Source organism: Musca autumnalis, unplaced genomic scaffold, assembly GCF_047663935.1.
Source record: "Musca autumnalis isolate F117 unplaced genomic scaffold, ASM4766393v1 scaffold_2, whole genome shotgun sequence".
NCBI lineage: Eukaryota > Metazoa > Arthropoda > Insecta > Diptera > Muscidae > Musca > Musca autumnalis.
The window spans coordinates 240,733,265-240,752,247 of NW_027411755.1; the positions used below are offsets into that span (position 1 = coordinate 240,733,265).

The 18,983-nt window shown below is 35.4% G+C and overlaps 2 protein-coding genes across 2 annotated transcripts; one reads left to right on the forward strand and one right to left on the reverse strand.

The window, feature by feature from the left end:
* Positions 1–5,812: 5,812 nt before the first annotated feature.
* On the reverse strand, positions 5,813–10,323 carry Tbc1d15-17 (TBC1 domain family member 15/17). The gene is made up of 3 exons (XM_073971173.1): positions 9,867–10,323; positions 8,451–9,785; positions 5,813–7,202 (listed from the first exon to the last, which is right to left on the reverse strand). The coding sequence occupies exons 1-3, from the start codon at positions 10,035–10,037 to the stop codon at positions 6,546–6,548; spliced, it is 2,163 nt and encodes a 720-aa protein (XP_073827274.1). The 5' UTR covers positions 10,038–10,323; the 3' UTR covers positions 5,813–6,545.
* Positions 10,324–17,271: 6,948 nt separating this feature from the next.
* dbe (KRR1 small subunit processome component homolog dbe) lies at positions 17,272–18,556 on the forward strand. Its single transcript, XM_073966373.1, has one exon. The coding sequence runs from the start codon at positions 17,411–17,413 to the stop codon at positions 18,443–18,445; it is 1,035 nt and encodes a 344-aa protein (XP_073822474.1). The 5' UTR covers positions 17,272–17,410; the 3' UTR covers positions 18,446–18,556.
* The last annotated feature ends 427 nt before the right edge of the window (positions 18,557–18,983 follow it).

Consider the following 18,983-nt stretch of genomic DNA (forward strand, 5'->3'; position numbering starts at 1 on the left):
GCAAAATGCGGAAGCGAACACGACAACTCAGGTTGCTGTTTCCGATGTGAGGAGTCTGGCCATAAGATGTCTACGTGTTCCAATACCCCATGCTGCATGTTGTGCTAAAACACAAAATCAAATCCGAAACACGTAACAGGGTCAAAGGTATGTATGTCCCCAATACCAGAAGGCTGTGCGTAAACTCAAAACCTCAATATGAGACTGATTCAGTTAAATATGAATCACTGCGAAGCTGCACAAGATCTATTAAGGCAAACAGCCCAAGAACTAAGTGTAGACCTGGTAATAATTAGTGAGCAATATAGAAATATTGAGTGGGAATGCTGGTCAAGCAATATCACTGGAACATCTGCAATTTGGTCCTTAAAGAGTCCAATATACTAAGAGATACAGGCTTTGTTCGTGCTACGGTAGCAGGTGTGGTAATATACAGCTGCTACATACATCCCACCTAGGTATGATATTGAGCAGTATGGCAGAATATTGGATAAACTAACCAATGATGCTTCAAAATGGAATAAAATTCTTATAGCTGGCGACTTCAATGTGTCAAAACCCAGACCCCAAAGGAAAACAGGACCAAAAATAAGAAAGAAGCCATTTAAAAGAAAAAGGAGGAGCAAACAAGGGAAGTTATCCCTGAAGGTACTTCCAAAAACTAAGCGGATAATGAAACCTAGCAAACCAGATGAGTTGATAATAAAAACATGTGGGAGCTCGTCGTATTCCGATATACTTAGGCAGGTGAAAAGTGAACCAAAAATGGCTGTTGTTGGAGAAAACATCAAGAACATACGAAAAACAGAGACCGGAGAGTTAATACTGGAAGTAAATAAGCCATCGCATCATCAAAACATGAATTCAGAGATGCAATTAAGGAGATACTGGGAAGTGCGGCAGAAGTCCGATCTTTGACACATGAAGTACTTCTAGAAATTAAAGACATAGACGGGGTGTCTTCAAAAGAGAATGTGCTCCATGGAATTAAAGCAGTTTCTGAGAAATGTATTTCCTTGGAATTATCTGCAATAAAGTCGATGAGGAAAGCATATAGAGGCACTCAAACTGCCACAATTGCCTTGAATTCTGTGCTAGCAAAAATTATTCTGCAGGGACCGAAACTACGTATTGGATTGGCTGATTTTCGAACACAGATGCTACAGTTGCCTGAACTACGGTCATCCGGCTGCAAAATGCGGAAGCGAACACGACAACTCAGGTTGCTGTTTCCGATGTGAGGAGTCTGGCCATAAGATGTCTACGTGTTCCAATACCCCATGCTGCATGTTGTGCTAAAACACAAAATCAAATCCGAAACACGTAACAGGGTCAAAGGTATGTATGTCCCCAATACCAGAAGGCTGTGCATAAACTCAAAACCTCAATATGAGACTGATTCAGTTAAATATGAATCACTGCGAAGCTGCACAAGATCTATTAAGGCAAACAGCCCAAGAACTAAGTGTAGACCTGGTAATAATTAGTGAGCAATATAGAAATATTGAGTGGGAATGCTGGTCAAGCAATATCACTGGAACATCTGCAATTTGGTCTTTAAAGAGTCCAATATACTAAGAGATACAGGCTTTGTTCGTGCTACGGTAGCAGGTGTGGTAATATACAGCTGCTACATACATCCCACCGAGGTATGATATTGAGCAGTATGGCAGAATATTGGATAAACTAACCAATGATGCTTCAAAATGGAATAAAATTCTTATAGCTGGCGACTTCAATGTGTGGGCAACGGAATGGGGGTGTCCTAGAACAAACGAAAGGGCGGCGAATACTACTGGAATCATTTGCCCGACTAGATGTAATACTACTGAACTCAGGAAATAGCCCGAAATTTAGTCGAAATGGTGGAAGTTCAGTAATTGATGTTGCTTTTGCCAGTACAAATATATGTAGTCCCCTTTCTTGGCAAATTTCAGAAGCAAACACACACAGCGACCACTAATGAGTCTAAGTGAATCTGCACCGACAAGTACTCGCGAACAAAATCCAACGGGTTGGAAGAGAATCCCCTTTAATAGAAAGATATTTAAACGGTCAATGGACAGTATCGAATTAAATGGCTCCCAAGGAAATGACACAACAACTTGTCTCACAAGTAACACGTTGAAAAAGAGAAAGTGAGGTTCAAATAAATCCCCAGTGTATTGGTGGAATGATGAAATAGCCGAGCTACGCAAAGACTGTATCCGAGCCAGAAGACGATTCGTAAGAACCCGCAATAGAGCTGAAAATGTTATACATTACCACATCCTCAAGGAGAATAAAAAGAAACTCAAAGCTGCAATACGCCGTAGCAAACGGAACTGTTTTATGCACATTTGTGACGAGCTTGAAAACCAGCCATACGGTCTAGCTAATAAACTAGTGACAAAAAAGCTAAAAATTTTCAAAAACCACGCACCTACAGAAGCTGTAACGTTGAAAGATATAGTAAATAATCTTTTTCCATGCCGAATGGTAACATCCTGGGAAACATTCGACCCCGGTGGATGCTTCACATACCCACCTGTTACACTAACGGAGATAAGGATAGCCGTTTCAAAATTTGAGGACTCTAAGGCTCCTGGTTTAGACAGCATTCCTAACGCTGCAGTTAAAGAAGTTGTTGAATGCTGGGGTGATCAACTGCTACAGCTGTTCAACTCCTGCCTGCGATATGGATATTTCCCATCAATATGGAAAAGGCGAAGGTTAGTGCTATTACCTAAAGAAGGCAAGCCACTTGATACACCATCATCATATCGGCCCTTATGTATGATCGATACATTTGGAAAACTTTTGGGGAGCGTTATACGAAATAGACTACAAACCATGTTGAAGCTACGGATGGGTACAGGAAGAAAAGATCAACGGTGGAGGCTATAAAAACGGTCGTTGATATTGCAAGAGCCGCAATAGATGGTAAAAGTTGAAAGAAAGGTACAAAAGAATACTGTGTGGTTGTAACCCTCGATGTCAAAAATACCTTCAATACAGCAAACTGGGAAAACATTGTGAAGGCCCTCATTCGCCTCAATGTCCCTCCCTACCTAGTAGCTGTAATAAAAGACTATTTTCGAAAAAGAGCTTTAATGTACGATACTGACGAAGGAGTCAAAGTACACAAAGTCACAGGAGGAGTACCACAGGGATCGGTTCTGGGACCGCTGTTGTGGATAATGTTCCACAACAGCGGTCCCAGAACCGATGGAGTTTTGAGAATAAACCTACCAGAAAGGTCAAATATTATGGGTTTTGCTGATTATATAGCTCTGGTGGTATTTGCAAAGACCATAGAAAGAGGCGAAAACAGTGTCAGAAGCCACCATTCAAGTAGTTAAGTCATGGCTTAACTCATCTGGACTGCAATTAGCAGAGCATAAAACCGAAGCCATAATCATAACAAGCTGGAAATATGTGGAGTACATGGAAATAAAAATTGGTAACTGCATAATAAGAACAGCAGAAAGTTTAAAATACTTGGGAATCATGATAGATAACCGTATATCGTTCAAGCAACATCTCGACTATATAAAGCTGAAGTCGAGTAAAACGTGTGCAGCACTATGTCGAATAATGCCAAATACCAGGGAACCTAAATATCTAAGATGTTAGCAGGAGTAGTAAAAAGTATAATACTATATGCAGCACCTATTTGGGAAAAATCTTTGAGACACAAATCGTACCGAGAGAAGATAAGTTCGGTTTATAGGCTTCTGGCACTTCGTGTGTGTTGTGCGTACAGAACCGTATCCGATGATGTTGCATTTGTTATTGCAGCAATGACGCCGATCGATCTGTTGCGTCACAAGTCAGACCATGGTGGAGTGGCAGACGAGGTGGTAGACATCAACAAAAGGCAGGTGGACGCAAAAACTAATTCCAAATGTTGAAATTTGGTGCAACAGGCAACATGGTGATTTAAACTTCTACTTAACCAAATTCTTAAGTGGCCACGGTTTTAGGTCATATCTATTTCGCTTTGGACTCGATAGCTCGCCTTTCTGCCCGAACTGTGCAGAAGATATAGAGGATCCCAAACATGTTTTATTTTGAGGAAAGAATAAACTTGGAGTGGCAAATTGGATGTACAGTAAGTGAAGAAAACATAATCCGGTTAATGGTGGAGTCACCGCAAAATTCGAATTTTGTATGTGAATGTATTAAATCCATAATTTTGGAATTAAAGCGGCAAGATGAAATTAGAAGAACAATGTAAATCCTAGCTGGGGTCACTAGTACCATTCCCACCCTATGAAGAAATTTTTTCAAACGGCGTTACCGTAGGGATTGTGGAACGATGAAATGGGGTTATTTCAGCGTGTTAAAGTCTCGCACTCCTGACAAATCAGGGGCCTAATTACGACATTCGATTCAATCGAGTATTTGCTCGAGAATTAAAAAATCAAACTATGAAAACCTATTCGCGCCAACTGCACATTTACTAAGGGGTAGTTTACACTATATGTAAATGTCATATGACATGAAATTTTCCATCGTTATATATTCGCTAATATGTGTAATATTGGAGATTTTCCTTACGCCATTTACTTTGTGCGTCCACACCAGCAAAAATTTAAAAAACTAGGTCTCCACATTGCCTCCGTGAGTAAATATGGAATGTTTTTATTTCGTGTCATATGACCATTGATAGATAGTGTAAACTACCTCTAAGGTATATGCATTAGAAATTTGTTACAAAAGTTTTACAAAAATAAATAATTTAGTACAGTTTTCTAGCACATCTTCATTCCTAAAGTATTATTCAACGATTTCTACAAATATTTAAATTTTTTCGTTAATAATTTTGTTTTTTAGTTTTTGCTTTAAAATAAACACATTTTTTACCATCTACCTTCTTATGGGTACTTTACACGATATTTTTTTTTACATATGAGTTGTCACTTTGCATATACATTTTGTATTGGAGAAGTGACAACCCATATGTAAAAAACATACCGTGTAAAGTACCCATTAGTGTTCTTTGGAGAGCACAAAGGTGTTCATAGCTCGATTTTTTCATTCACGAGCAAATTCTCGATTGAATCGAATGTCGTAATTAGGCCCCAGGTAGCCAGAGTCTTTCGATGATTTTTTCCCCACCGAAAAAAAGAAGCATGGCATTCTTGCTTAAGTCATATCTGGTAAATGACTAAAGACCAAGTTCGACCTAATTCAAATGTAATTCTGAAATATTTTTATTAGGTCGAACTTGGTCTTTAGTCATTTACCAGATATGACTTCAGCAAGAATGCCATGCTTTTTATGTGTCGAGGCCTTTAAGGCCTGCGTACATAAGCTGCCTCGCCTGCTTACCTTGCTTACTTCTGATAAAAGAATAAAAAAGAAAAGGGCAACCCAGTTCAAAATTTGCTCGGCCTCATTTAAGGCCTGCGTACATAAGCTGCTCTGCCTTGCTTTCCTGCTTCATTTTTGACATAATAAAAATAAAAGAATAAAGAAGGCCGAGGAAATTTCGAACTGGGTTGCCCTTTTCTTTTTTATTCTTTTATCAGAAGTAAGCAAGGTAAGCAGGCAAGGCAGCTTATGAACGCAGGCCTTTATTCATTTATTTTTATTATGTCAGAAATGAAGCAGGAAAGCAAGGCAATCAGGCAAGGCAGCTTATGTACGCATGCCTTTAGTAACACTTACTTTACTGAACGTGCTGTCTGTACAAAATATTTAAATTTTTGCGACTGCTCTGCAAAAAATAATGATCAAATGATTGATTACATTTGATATGGATTTATAGTACTCACCACTATGTTTTTCTTTGATCTGACCAACAATTTCAACACGAACATCTATCTGATATTTTAAAAAATTGGTATATTTTATTTGCCCTTTAATTTAATTTTGTGGCAATATCAAGTGATATACATATGTATGTGTGTGTGTTTGTTTTTCTTGGTGTGTAAGTGTAAATAATGCTTAAAAATCTATTTGAAATTTTAAAAAATACACAATAAAATTAATCAAAATCAATGCAATATGTGATCGATCGCATATGGTATGGTATTAGAGATACACTACTACAAATTGTGTTTATATCGAAAAATTGTTTCCAATAAATCGTTTTAAAACATATTTTGTGTGTTTTGTTGTTGCTTTAGGCATTATTTGTTTACTTGATTTGATATTTTCTATTTCATTCTTCACTTTACTTGTTTTCTTTATGATGATTTATATTAAAAGTAAAAAAAGAGAACTGCCTATTAAAAAAAAAGAAACAAATCAAGTTTGGGTGGTTTTCTTCTGTATAGGGTTCGCACAATATGTGTGTCCGTTTACTCAAAATTTGTACAAATTTTTACTGGATGTTGTCCGTTTACTCTACAGTACAATGCAACAGACCTTAGTCGGTTGCAAGAAGTTACTGGGCTTCTACAAATTTGTTCAAATTACTGAGTAAACGAACACACCTAATATCAACAAAGGAAAGGGTGGTGTTTAACATCTAGAAAAGGAAATAACTTAAACTAAATTTTGCATATAATATTTAACAAAACAAAATAAACTTATTTGAACTAATCATCCATCCTCTAGATATATTGTAAAAACATGGAACGTTCACAAGCTTCTTCCAACAATTCCTGTTTTCTTTTCATTTCTTCGGGTGTTAATTCCCGCACCAGTTCATCAAATCCATCATCAAAGGACTGTGGTGAACTGTTGTCTTCGTCGCGATTTTCTGTTTCCGGCAGAAGTGGTTCGCCAATAATTTGTCGTATTTCGTTGGGTAAATTTTCAGCTTCTTTAATTTGATAATAAATCGACTCGGCAATTCGTAATGTTTTTTGCAGATCAATATTTCCCGAGAGTTCATTGACATGTTTTAGAATTTCCGTAAATTGATATTTACTTTCGATGATGATATCAGTTTCTTGATCCAAAATTGCCACCGATATTAGTATGTGGAAATTGGGACATGGTAATTTCGTCCATAGACATTCCCACAGCTTGAGAATATCTTCGTTGGAAAATTCTCGCTTATACCACACCAATAGCCAACGGAAACAAAAATACATATTATCCGAATCGTGACTTTTCATGTATTTGAATAGACGTGGATTGGCAAATTCCAAGAGGGTTCGCAGCTGATTAAATTGGGTTTTCATGCCAGCCTGATCAATGTCGAAATTGGCAAATACCATATCCATGAAACCAACAAAGCACCAGAAGGCATCAACTTCGTTTTCCTGAAAGTAAAAAAATGATGGGGCACAAATTTAGAATTGAGAATGGGAACAAGGAATATTAATCACTTTTACTTTTTCAAAATAGAAAATTAATCATTAATCATTAAAATTAATTAATCTCCAAGCCCAACAACAGTTTTGCCTTGGAAAGCACAATCTGAGTGGTCATGCTAAAGCGATAGAATTTCTTGCACAACCTTTACCTCTTTCAGTCAACCAATGGATACGAGAGATTAAGATTCTCCACAAAGCATTCCTCTTCACATCTGAACACAGTTAATTTATGAAATATTATCCAAATATAACAGGAGGGAGGGGCCACAATATTCTATGAACATATCCCTAATTAAAAAAAAAGAATTTTAATTGGCGAGAAAATAAAGAAAAAGCTTTTGCGGCCAGCGACTTTCACGTTTTCATCTATAGGAGCAGTGCGATTATATAATAATTGTTCCACAAACATTTCAGATGGGTCAAGGGAGACTTCTCTCATATCAATGAGTGCACCCCGATTCATATTAGCTCAATGAAATGGGACCTACTGTTTATTGCCGAGTCCCAACGGCGTATCCTAAGACCACTTGTAGAGAAGTTGCACATGGCTGAAATACTCAGGAAATGTCGCCAACATCACTGAGGGGTATTTTGCCACCGTTGAAAATTTGATGTTGTCTGGCCTGGGAATCGTACCCACGACTTTTAGCTTGCAAGGCGGTGCATTGGAAACCGTAATTAGGCCCCAGGTCGCCTCCTCATGTCATCAGAAGACCATCTGCTGCATACAAAGACTAAGACTCTTCCCGTATGACAACACAATGGCACACTGTCGTTGCTGTACTTGTTTGGGTGTTACTGCGAAAGTAATCCTAATCAACACATAGTGAATATGACCTTAGTCCTACCTACAGGTACCTATCGCATTCCTACAATACCTCACATAAAATTGTACAGTGAACTTTGAACCTTGAGCTACATCACAAGCAAAACAAATGCCACATATGGAATTAACAATTGCAGAAAATTTCATCATCTATGACACCATAGGGGAGAATTGATAAGGCTTTGCTAAATGAATCATCGACCTGAACATAATCTGCATTTTCTTTAGTCATGGTATTCATACCAGCCTTCTGATAATGTTTATCACAAGCAATCACATATCTCTTCATTTTGCCACAACATCGCCTATCAAAAGCATAATCACACAACTATTTAGTTGAAATTACTAAACGCATTTTATCTACTTACCATAATCGCCAATATCGGTGCCAGTAAATCGGACATACCCTGAACATAACCCAAATCAAAATTATACTTGACATAAGTCATAAGTATGCCCTGCAGTGTTGTTAGATTTGGATTATCTTCACCGGCAAAATATTCCAACGAACGATCTGTACGCTTGACATCCTTCTCTATTTGGCACTTGCGATCACGATATCCTGAGAAATTGGCTTCTTGTGTTGTGGTCATTGATAGCCATTGGGCTTTCATGTTATAATATTCCATGGATTTTTCTTTACGTCGTGCAATTTTTTCCACCTCCGAATCATTCCATTGATAATAGTTGAGAAGATATTTCCACACCTCTGGCCGTAGACTTGGTTCAATGCCACCATGGAAAATGATTTCCAAGACACGTTTAGAATCCGAAACACGTCCTTCGGGTGTCATAAATTCCAACCATTGATTTTCGTTGAGTGGCCTGCCGCGTTCAACTGGGCGCCTTTCGGGTAAAGTTGGAACAATTTTTTCATCAATTTCTTTGACATTTTCCAAACCACTGGAGTCCATGTCGGGCGATTTATCCAAACTACTGCCACGACTGTGCGAACCAGAGGTATTTGAGCTATCTGCCAAGCCGACCATTTGATAATTGTCCGATGGTGGTGAGGATATTTGTCGTTCTTTGGCATCCAAGGAACCTGGTCGAACACGAGGTGGTGCTTTTTGTGACACATAGTCGGGGATATTGACCAAAAATCCCACAACTTTATGAGGTAACCAACTTTCATTGCCAATGTTGCTTGACTTTATCTCACCAATATCCAATTCAGCAAATGTTTTCTTTAGTTTTTGTGTTTCGGTGGTTAAAATGACATACTCCTCGCCACTCCTTGTTGAGGGTTGTATGTCGATAATGTGTAATTGACGCATACTTCGTACAAACAAATCAGCATTGCCGTGTTGAAAAAAGAATTCCGAATGTAAGGAGCCGTCTAGTTTGCGCAGGAAACGTATGGTTTGGCCACGATGTTTCACCTCAATGCCCGACAGGTCCTCTAAGCAGGTGCGTATACATCTCGATTTCAAGGAACCTGTTGATGATTCCATGGGTTTTGTGTTGAAAGCTTTACATTCCGAAATTGTGCGCGATCTACGTGATATTGTGTCAACCAAAGCCCAATCTTCCTGGTCTTGGCTATCGTCAGCAATTAATATATTTTCATTCGGTTTCCATTCAATATACAAGCGACGTGGCGGTCCATATTCGACCAAGGACAAGGAACCACTGTTATTTAAATCGGCAATATGTTCAGCACTTGCTTTTTTCAGCAAAACACCGTCGTGTGTGCATAATATCTGTGAAAAGCAAAACACAACAATGTAGAACAAAGAGAATGGAGTGTGCATATAGTATAAAAAATTAATGTAGTCACTTACATTTCCTGCACCCGCCAGGGAATCATCTGTGCTGGTGGTCCCACTGCTAGTTCCTGACATAGTCACAATGGAATTTGGATTTTGTATTGGTGATTCAGAACTGTCATTGAGGATATTGAATTGCATATGTTCACAACTTTCCTCACGCTCAAAGCGTACAGAATTGATCATGTTTTCTCAAACGCCCTATAAACTGAGTCGTAAAATGTGTTATTTCGGCAAGTTTCTCGTATGGGGAATAAAAAATAGGCTTGATGGGAATATAAGGAAAATTTACGCTGTTTTCTTTAGTTATTCCGTAGTATTAAACTTTTCGCCTGATGTGATGTTACGAATGAAAGGAGGAGACAAACACACAAAACAAAAGAAACAAAATAAATATTTCATAACTACAGACCCCTTACAACATAGATAAGTGCTGCCAATATTAAGTCAAAGAAAATTTAGTTAACAGTACGTTTACATGTAATCGGATTTAACAAACCCACTGGATTTTAAACGTCAATTCCAATGTGTACACGTCAAATAAATCTTCATAAAGACGGTTAACCCGGCAAAAAGTTTGCTTTATAGTACGGTTATATTAGAGATTTTTGTCGGGTTAACCCACTTCATGAGGATTTATTTGCTTAATCTGCTCAAATCTGACCAGATTTGCCATACACAAATTAAATCCTCTCATGGCTGGGTTTATTTTAAATCCGGCACAAATCCACCAAAAATACAGTGTTGTATTCGGTATTTGTGCAAAAAAAAAATCCAACTCTACTCAAAAAGTACCAAAAGTTGCAACTGTTTTTGCAACAGAGTTTGTCGAGTTTTACACGTTTACGATTGGTCGCATGAGATTTTATGGAGTTAATAAATCTAAAGTTATTTGGAAATCATAAAATTATTTATTTTTTTTTTTCATTAGACACTTTTTTCATGGTATAATAAGGAAGGTAGAACAGGTTCTGAAAAACATTAAAAACTCAACCCTGAAGCTATGCCCGCTTTCTGTCAAAATTATTTATACATACACATTTACAAACATCAACTTATTTTATTTATTTTTGTTTTCTTATTCTTGTGTTCAACTTTCAAAATCATTGAAATGTGTGAAATTGAATTAATTGTAAGTTTAACTTTTCAGCATGGTAGAACAAATACAAGGTAAAGTTAATACTACAACAAATACAACTCGAACAACAACCACAAAGGAATTTGTTTTTGTTTGTAACGTTACTGCCAGTTGTATTTGTAAACAAACCAAGGAAATGTCTATAAATTATTGGAATTTAAAAAACTAATAATTTTTCACATTTGGTTCAATATTTTGGAAAACATGAATGAAAATTCGTTACATTTTCAATTTTTATGTTTCCACATCATTCCACTAAATGCAAAAATTCTCGCAGAAAGTAGAATTCTTGCAGAAAAGTTTGGGGTCGCTGGAAATTCATAGAAAAAGGAGAAGCTGTTTCAATGTTTTGTTTTAGAAATCAAAGAGGCACATGTTTATTAGGGCTTTATTTTTTTTAAATTTTAACAAAATACCTCACATATTAACAAACGTTGTATCGCCTCTACAAGCAGGGATTTACTGCGCGGCTTATCGTTCGAACTTGGAGGAGGTTACATATCATTGATATGAAGAAGTCTTTCTGGGAAATGTTTTTTTTCCGAATGATATATTTTTTTCTCAAAAAATATATGTTCCTTATGTACATCGAAATAGAAATATAAATGTATAAAATGTCATATGAAATTTGACACTAACGTTACAACCCAGTTCACTCAGCTGTGTATTGCTGCTACCTTTTCTTATTCTACCATGACTTTTCAGTATCGCGTTAGAAGTATTGTTAAGAGTTTTCTTGTCTACAGCTAACAGTTTATTTTAACGCGGAATTACCCAAAATGATGCTGTTTTCAAGCCTCAGCCCAATACATTCATTCCAGAGAACTAACAAGAGAAATTGAAATGAAGGAAGAACCACGAAAAAAGGTCTCATGCTAGGTGCATGGAGTGAAAAGTTATTTTTTCCCAGAATCTTTCGGCACGGCGCACCAGAGCATAATAAGAAATAGTGGCAAATGAGATCTTCGATCAATACATATTCAAAAGTTGTTATAATTTTGATGTTTTTATTTTTATATTACGCGAAAATGAATAAATATGTACATATGGATGTGGTCAGAAAAAATCATATTAAATACATTTGCAACAACACTTGCAGCCGCCTTGAAAAGTTGCTCTACTAGGTTTCCAATATGGCATTTGAAAATCCTCTTTTCTTTCGTGCAGGAAGATTTAAAACCGCAGTTTTCAAGTAAAAATATTAATTCAAGTTACATTGTTTCCAAATCCAAAACGCTGATGGGTTCTTGAAACCTCAATTCAATGAGAACAAAAAAGAAACTTTAGACATCAGCAGATTTCTTTATACATTTATACATCCGTTTATTAGTTGCCTGAAATTCTAAAACGGGTCAATTGTACCTTCCAACCAACTCGATGTATTTCACACAATTTCTTGGCGTTTCATTGTCACAATTTTAATTTAATGTTGTGTTAAAATAAAATTCCAATTTTGTTCAATGAAGCTTCAATACATATGTACATATATTATGTATTTTGTTTTGCTCACAATTTTCAAAACAAAAACTACTTTGACAGAAGTCGGTCACCTTCATGAAGAAAATTGTATTCAGCTGTGAGCTCTGTCATACCTTTCTTATTATACCATGACTTTTTTTAACAAAAAGCACGATTGATACCATGATACAAAAATGTATCCTTGTGTGTAAAATATGCCAATATGAGCAAAGTGGGGACGATATCTCATACGAGAAATTGTAAAAGTGTAACACACGACTTTATTAGTTATTTTGTATGTATACGTAAACAAACATCAGCTGACAGTTTATATCCTCGAAAAGCTAAGTGTAACCAGCAAAGATTAACTACTTAATTGAAGGTTAACCCAGTGGGTTAACCTTCAATAGTGTAACCGTGGTATTATACTTTGTTTAAATTTGCGAAATCCACTCGATTTCAACTGTCAATTCCTTTGCGTATACGTCAAATGAAAACTCATCTGAAATGGATTGGATTTCATTTGACGTTTGAGCAATGGAATTGTCAGTTGAAATCGAGTGGATTTCGTAAATGTAAACCAAGCATTATACCCCGGTTACACTTATATAGTACGTTTATATATAACCGGATTTAACAAACCCACTGGCTTTCAATGTCAATTCCTTTGCGTATACGCCAAATAAATCCTCATTAAGAGGGTTAACCCTGCAAAAGGCTATAATATAAACATGGCCTTAACCGGATTAACCAAATGGGTTTGGGTTTCAAATGTCAATTCCATAGAGCAAATGTCAAATAAATCCTAATAAAGTGGGTTAACCCGGCAAAATGCTCTAGTGTAACCGCGCTATAATCCGGTTCAGTGTAACCGGGGTTTAGTTCCTGAGTAATCAATTAGGCTAAGCTCTTGTGATAAACTTGGAGTTTTTAAAAAACTTTTTTCAAAATAGTGGATTTTTTAAAAAATAATTTTTCACTTGGTTGATGTTTTAACAGCTATTTCTTCAGGTCGAGGGGTTTTTAAAAAAATATTTTTCAAGACGTGCATTTTTTAAAATAATTTTTTCAAGTCGTGAATTTTCTGAAAAATAATTATTCAAGTCGTGACCTTTTAAAAAATATATTTTCATTCCGTAGATTTTTTTAAAACAAAAATTTTTTCATGTCGTAGATTTTTAAAATATACTTTTTCAGCCTTGGATTATTTAAAAATTATTTTTTCAAAAGATCCACGAAGCGGAAAAATATTTATTGAAAAATCCCGTACTTGAGCAAATTTTTATTTTTAAAAATCCAATATATTTCAAGACGTGGACTTCTTAAAATAATTTTCTCATGTTGTGAGTATATTTTTTTCAAGTCGTGGTTTGAAAAAATACTTTTTTAAAATCGTGGTTTTTAAAAAAAATATTTTTCATGTTTTGGATTTTTTAAAAAATACTTTTTTAAATCGTGGATTTTTTAAAAATATTTTTTCAAGTCGTGGGTTTTTTAAAAAATGTCTTTAAAATGTGAATTTTTTAAAAAATATTTTTTCAATTTGTGTATTTTTTAAATAATATTTTTTGAAGTCGTGAATTTTTAAAAAAATAAATTTTTAACTCGTGAGTTTTTAATTTTTTGTTGATTTAAACAACAAAATTCATGTCGTGTATAAAAGATTCGTTCTAGTCGTGAATTAAAAAAATATTTGTTCAAATCGCTAATTTTTTAAAAAATATTTTTTTAGTCGGGTATAGTAAAAAAAATATTTTTTAAGTCGTGGGTAACTTAAAAAATATTTTTAAGTCTTTGATAATTTACAAAATAATTTTGAAGACGTTGATTTTTTAAAGTATTTTTTTCTATGTCGTGAATATTTATAAAATGTTTTTTAATGTAGTGGATTTTTTATAAACTATTTTTTTATGTCGTGGGCTTTTAAAATATTTTTTGGTCCTGGAATTTGTAAAGAGTACTTGTTCAAGTCCTTAAGTCCCGGTCCACACTACCGTGAATTTCATTAAAAAATTTCATGAAATTAGGTGTTCTTAAATCGAACTCCCCACTACAGCAATTTTATGATTTTACTCTAATATGGACGTCGATCTAGAGACGCATAAGTTCATATCAAAATTTCATTGAAACTACTGTAGTGTGGCCCGGGACTAAGGGCCAAATACATACGGTCCGTTGAACGTCGCGTTACAACAACCACATGAAAACTTCAAGAACGAACTTGGCATCACTTGCACTTTTTTTCATGTGGTTGTTGTTTTCAACGCGCAACGCGTCACACAACGGACCGTAAGTCCCGGTCCACACTAGCGTGAATTTCATTAAAAATTTCATGAAATTAGGTGTTCTTAAATCGAATTCTCCACTACAGCAATTTTATGATTTTACTCCACTATGGAAGTCGATCTGGAGACGCATAATTTCATGTAACTTTTTCAATGAAATCACTCTAGTGTGGACAGGGATTAGGTATTTGGCCCATTACTTTTTTAAAATTTGTTTTTCTAGTCGTGATTTTTTTAGAAAAATATATTGTTCAAATCATACATTTTTGTAAAAACTGTTTTGAAGTCGTAGACTTTTTAAAATTCTTTTTCTAGTCTTGCACTTATAAAATTTTTTTTAAGTCGTGGATTTAAAAAAAAAAATATTTTCTTTAAGTAATGGATTTTTTTAAAAAAATATTTTTTAAGGTTTTGGATTTTTTTATATTTCAAACTGTGAATTTTTTCATATTTTTCAAACCGCGGAATTTTTCCATACCTTTTTCATATCGTGGACTTTTTAAAATTTTTTGAAATAACGGATTTTTTCATATTTTTTAAAATAGTCCCATTTTTATATTTTTTTCGTTAACTTTTTCTTTTTTTTCTAATCGTGGATATTTTTTCAAGTGGTCGATTAAAAAAAAAAATATTTACCCATGTCGTGGTTGTTAAAAAATTATTAAAAAAAATCATTCACGTCATGGGTTAAAAAAATTTTCAAATCGTGGATTTAAAAAAATCAAATTGTAGATTTTTAAATTACATTTTTCAAATTGTAGATTTTTTAAATAAATTTTTCAAGTCGTGGTTTAAAAAAAAACATTTTTAAATCCTCTTTAAAATTTTTTTCTTGGAGTAAAAATCATGGTGGTATAAGAAGGTGTTACATCAAATAATGTCAAACGTCAAATTTGCTCACAATAATGCATTACTGTGAATTGCTTGTTTACATTTATAACGCATTTTGACAACAGGTATGAAGATCAGCTGTCTTTGGCGTTATAGTACGTTTAAATATAACCGGATTTAACAAACCCACTGGGTTTTAAATGTCAATTCCATTTCATATACGTCAAACAAATCCTCATAAGGATGGTTAAGCCGACAAAAACGTATAATATAAACAGCCTATTAGAAATCAAAATATAAACCAGAATCTGAATAAAGAATCAGTAATTTGATATAGAAAATATTGTTTTTTAGGCGTGGATTTACCCATGAAAAATATTATTTTTACCATGGTGGAATAAGAAGGTGTAATGCTTGGTTTACATTCGGCGTCGTTTCGTGATTTCGCGCGGAATCAAGCAAAATTTATCATGATTTCGCATACAAAAATGAAATCATCTCATTTCGTGATTTCAGCGAAATCAACATTGAAATCACAGCACTCATGATATACAACCCTGTTTTTTGCCTAATAAAGTACCAATAGTTGCAACACTTTTCACGTATCACAATAAACAAGGTAGATGGGCAATTGCGGCAACAAAAAAATTTATTATCAAAATATGTAAACAATGTGGAAAAAATATTAAGTTACTTTGTTACAATGATATTTTCCATTGTGTTCCCGTACTTTGTTAACGGTAATGTTAGAAAAAAGGGCGAATTGTCAAAAATTGCTTTCCCATACAAATTTCTTAAAAAATGCGGGAACGGAAAAATGACGGAAATTGCAAAAACTCCAGCAGAAATGCCAATAAACATGCTGTTAGTTTCTACTATGCCAAATTTGTGGTAGAAAACAGGAGAAGAGGGTGTTTGTTATTCAGCGCAATTTTCGTTTAAAGAGAAGTCGTGCCAGATTTCGGAGTACGGGAACGCATTTGTAGCACTAAACGGGAAAACTACGGCAAGTAGTAATATTTTCCACGTTCTGAATACAACCAAAATTTATTATTATCATGTCTCAACGATAAAAATCATTTTTTATTTTTTCATTTGTTAGTATTGTACACAATTAATACGATATATAGATCATTTTACGATAATTTTCGAAATAAAGCAGTAAAGTTCTATATTGTCAAATTTTTTTGATGACTAATTCAATTTACAACAGCTTGCTTTGAAAATTCATGTTCGATCAGCTTCACATATGCATCTACCTTGATAATTGTGATATGTTTGAAATCAACAAAAAAAAAGTATAAACACCGGGGTGTATTTGAGGATTTCGTGAAATCCAGTGGATTTTGGAGCGTAAAGCTGTAAACAGATACAACGTTTGGGTAAAGTTTTGTGTCGTTTTGGCCGTTTTTACACTGTTGGGCATCATGCCGAAAAATTCAAATTCATTTGAAATATATGCCAACAAACAGATAAACGCTGGACTTTGGTGTCGTCGTCGCCCTGTTGTTGTTTTTTTCTCGACGCCCAACGCAAAACTTTAATCAAACGTTGTATCTGTTTCCAGCTTTAGTGTAAACTTGGCATAATATAAATTACCCTTTATTGGTAAGGTGCTGCCAAACATGAAAAAATGCTGCCAATTGATGTCAAAGAATGAGAACAGAGAGAATGCCAAATGAATGTTTTCATTTCTCGAAAAGTCACAACAAACGTACAACGTGCTTCCAGTAATACTTTTAATTCTTCAGAAAAATTATTAAAAAATCAACTAAAAGTAGTCAGAAATCCAACCAAATATACACTAAAAGAACTAAAGTTCCAAAAGATCATCAACAAACTTAGACATGAGTGACAGTGAAACGGAGGAGCCCAAGCAAACGAATGAACCCATTGAAAATGCTTGGGCCATGAAGATACCAGCCTTCAAACCCGAGGACAATCCAAACGGATTGGTGGAGGAGAGCTCATTTGCAACACTCTTTCCCAAATATCGTGAAAAGTATCTTAAAGAAGTATGGCCTCTGGTACAACAAACTGTGGCCGAATATCACCTAAAAGCTGAATTGGATTTGATTGAAGGCAGTATGGTGGTGAAGACCACGCGTAAAACCTGGGATCCCTATATTATCATCAAGGCTAGGGATATGATAAAACTGATGGCCCGTAGTGTACCCTTTGAACAGGCCAAACGTGTGCTGCAAGATGAAATCGGTTGTGATATTATCAAAATTGGCAGTCTGGTGAGGAAGAAGGAAAAATTCGTCAAGAGAAGACAACGTTTGATTGGACCTAACGGTGCCACACTCAAATCCATTGAACTTTTAACAGATTGTTATGTTCTAGTTCAAGGTAACACAGTAGCTGCCTTGGGTCCATATAAGGGTTTGCAACAAGTTCGTGATATTGTCATAGATACCATGAATAATGTCCATCCGATTTACAACATTAAAGCCCTGATGATCAAACGTGAACTAATGAAAGATCCCAAATTGGCCAATGAAGATTGGTCACGTTTCTTACCCAAATTCAAAAATAAAAATATTAGCAAACGTAAACAACCCAAGGTTAAGAAACAAAAGAAGGAATACACACCATTCCCACCGGCACAACCAGAGAGTAAAATCGATAAGCAGTTGGCATCGGGTGAATATTTCCTCAACAAAGAACAGAAACAGCAACGCAAGCAAGAGGAGCGTAATGCCAAACAATCTGAAGCCGCAAAGAAACAAGAAGAGAAGCGGCAAAAAGATTTTATCCCACCTACAGAAGATTCACCATCGGCGGCAAGGAAACGTTCCGCAGATGGGGATAATAAGCTGGATGTTAAGGCGCTTAAAGCCAAACTGGCCAAAGCTAATAAGAAAATGAAAAAGGCGTAGTGTAATTAGCGTTTATAATGCTCTTTTTTATTAGTGTTTAAGTTGATAACTTTTTTTTAAATTACATACTATGTACTTTAGTTTAAATAAAGTAGATTTTACTTTGTGTAATTGTATGATTGAGAATATTAATTTAAGAAATGGTGTGATAGAGATTTGCAGCACGATCATGAATGTAAACTTCCCGTGAGTTTTGTCTCTCTGCCGTTGCAGCTTAAAGGGGAGAGTGAGAAACTCCCGGGGAGTTGATATTCATGAACGGGCTATTGTTTTCTGAATATTGAAGGTAAGCTCATGTAAATAGGATGCAAATTTGCAAAAATATTCGCAACTTTAGTTTGTATTTTTTATACCCTCAGCATTTATGCTAACGAGGGTATATACACTTTCATACGGGCAAAATGTGCCTCATCGAAATAATGGTTTTAGACCCCAAGTATGTTTGGACGAAATGTGTTTCAGACAATTTGGAGTCGATTTAGCAATGTCCGTCCGTCTGGTGCGCACGATAACTCTCGAACGGATGAACCGATTTGGT

What these genes read in the sequence shown, in the direction of transcription:
- Tbc1d15-17 (XM_073971173.1), bottom strand. Translation starts at nt 10,037, where the DNA reads ATGATCAATTCTGTACGCTTTGAGCGTGAGGAAAGTTGTGAACATATG. An exon ending in CCCTGGCGGGTGCAGGAAAT is followed by an intron (nt 9,786 to 9,866) that starts GTAAGTGACTAC and finishes TGCTTTTCACAG; the next exon opens with ATATTATGCACACACGACGG. An exon ending in CACCGATATTGGCGATTATG is followed by an intron (nt 7,203 to 8,450) that starts GTAAGTAGATAA and finishes TTTTACTTTCAG; the next exon opens with GAAAACGAAGTTGATGCCTT.
- dbe (XM_073966373.1), top strand. Translation starts at nt 17,411, where the DNA reads ATGAGTGACAGTGAAACGGAGGAGCCCAAGCAAACGAATGAACCCATT.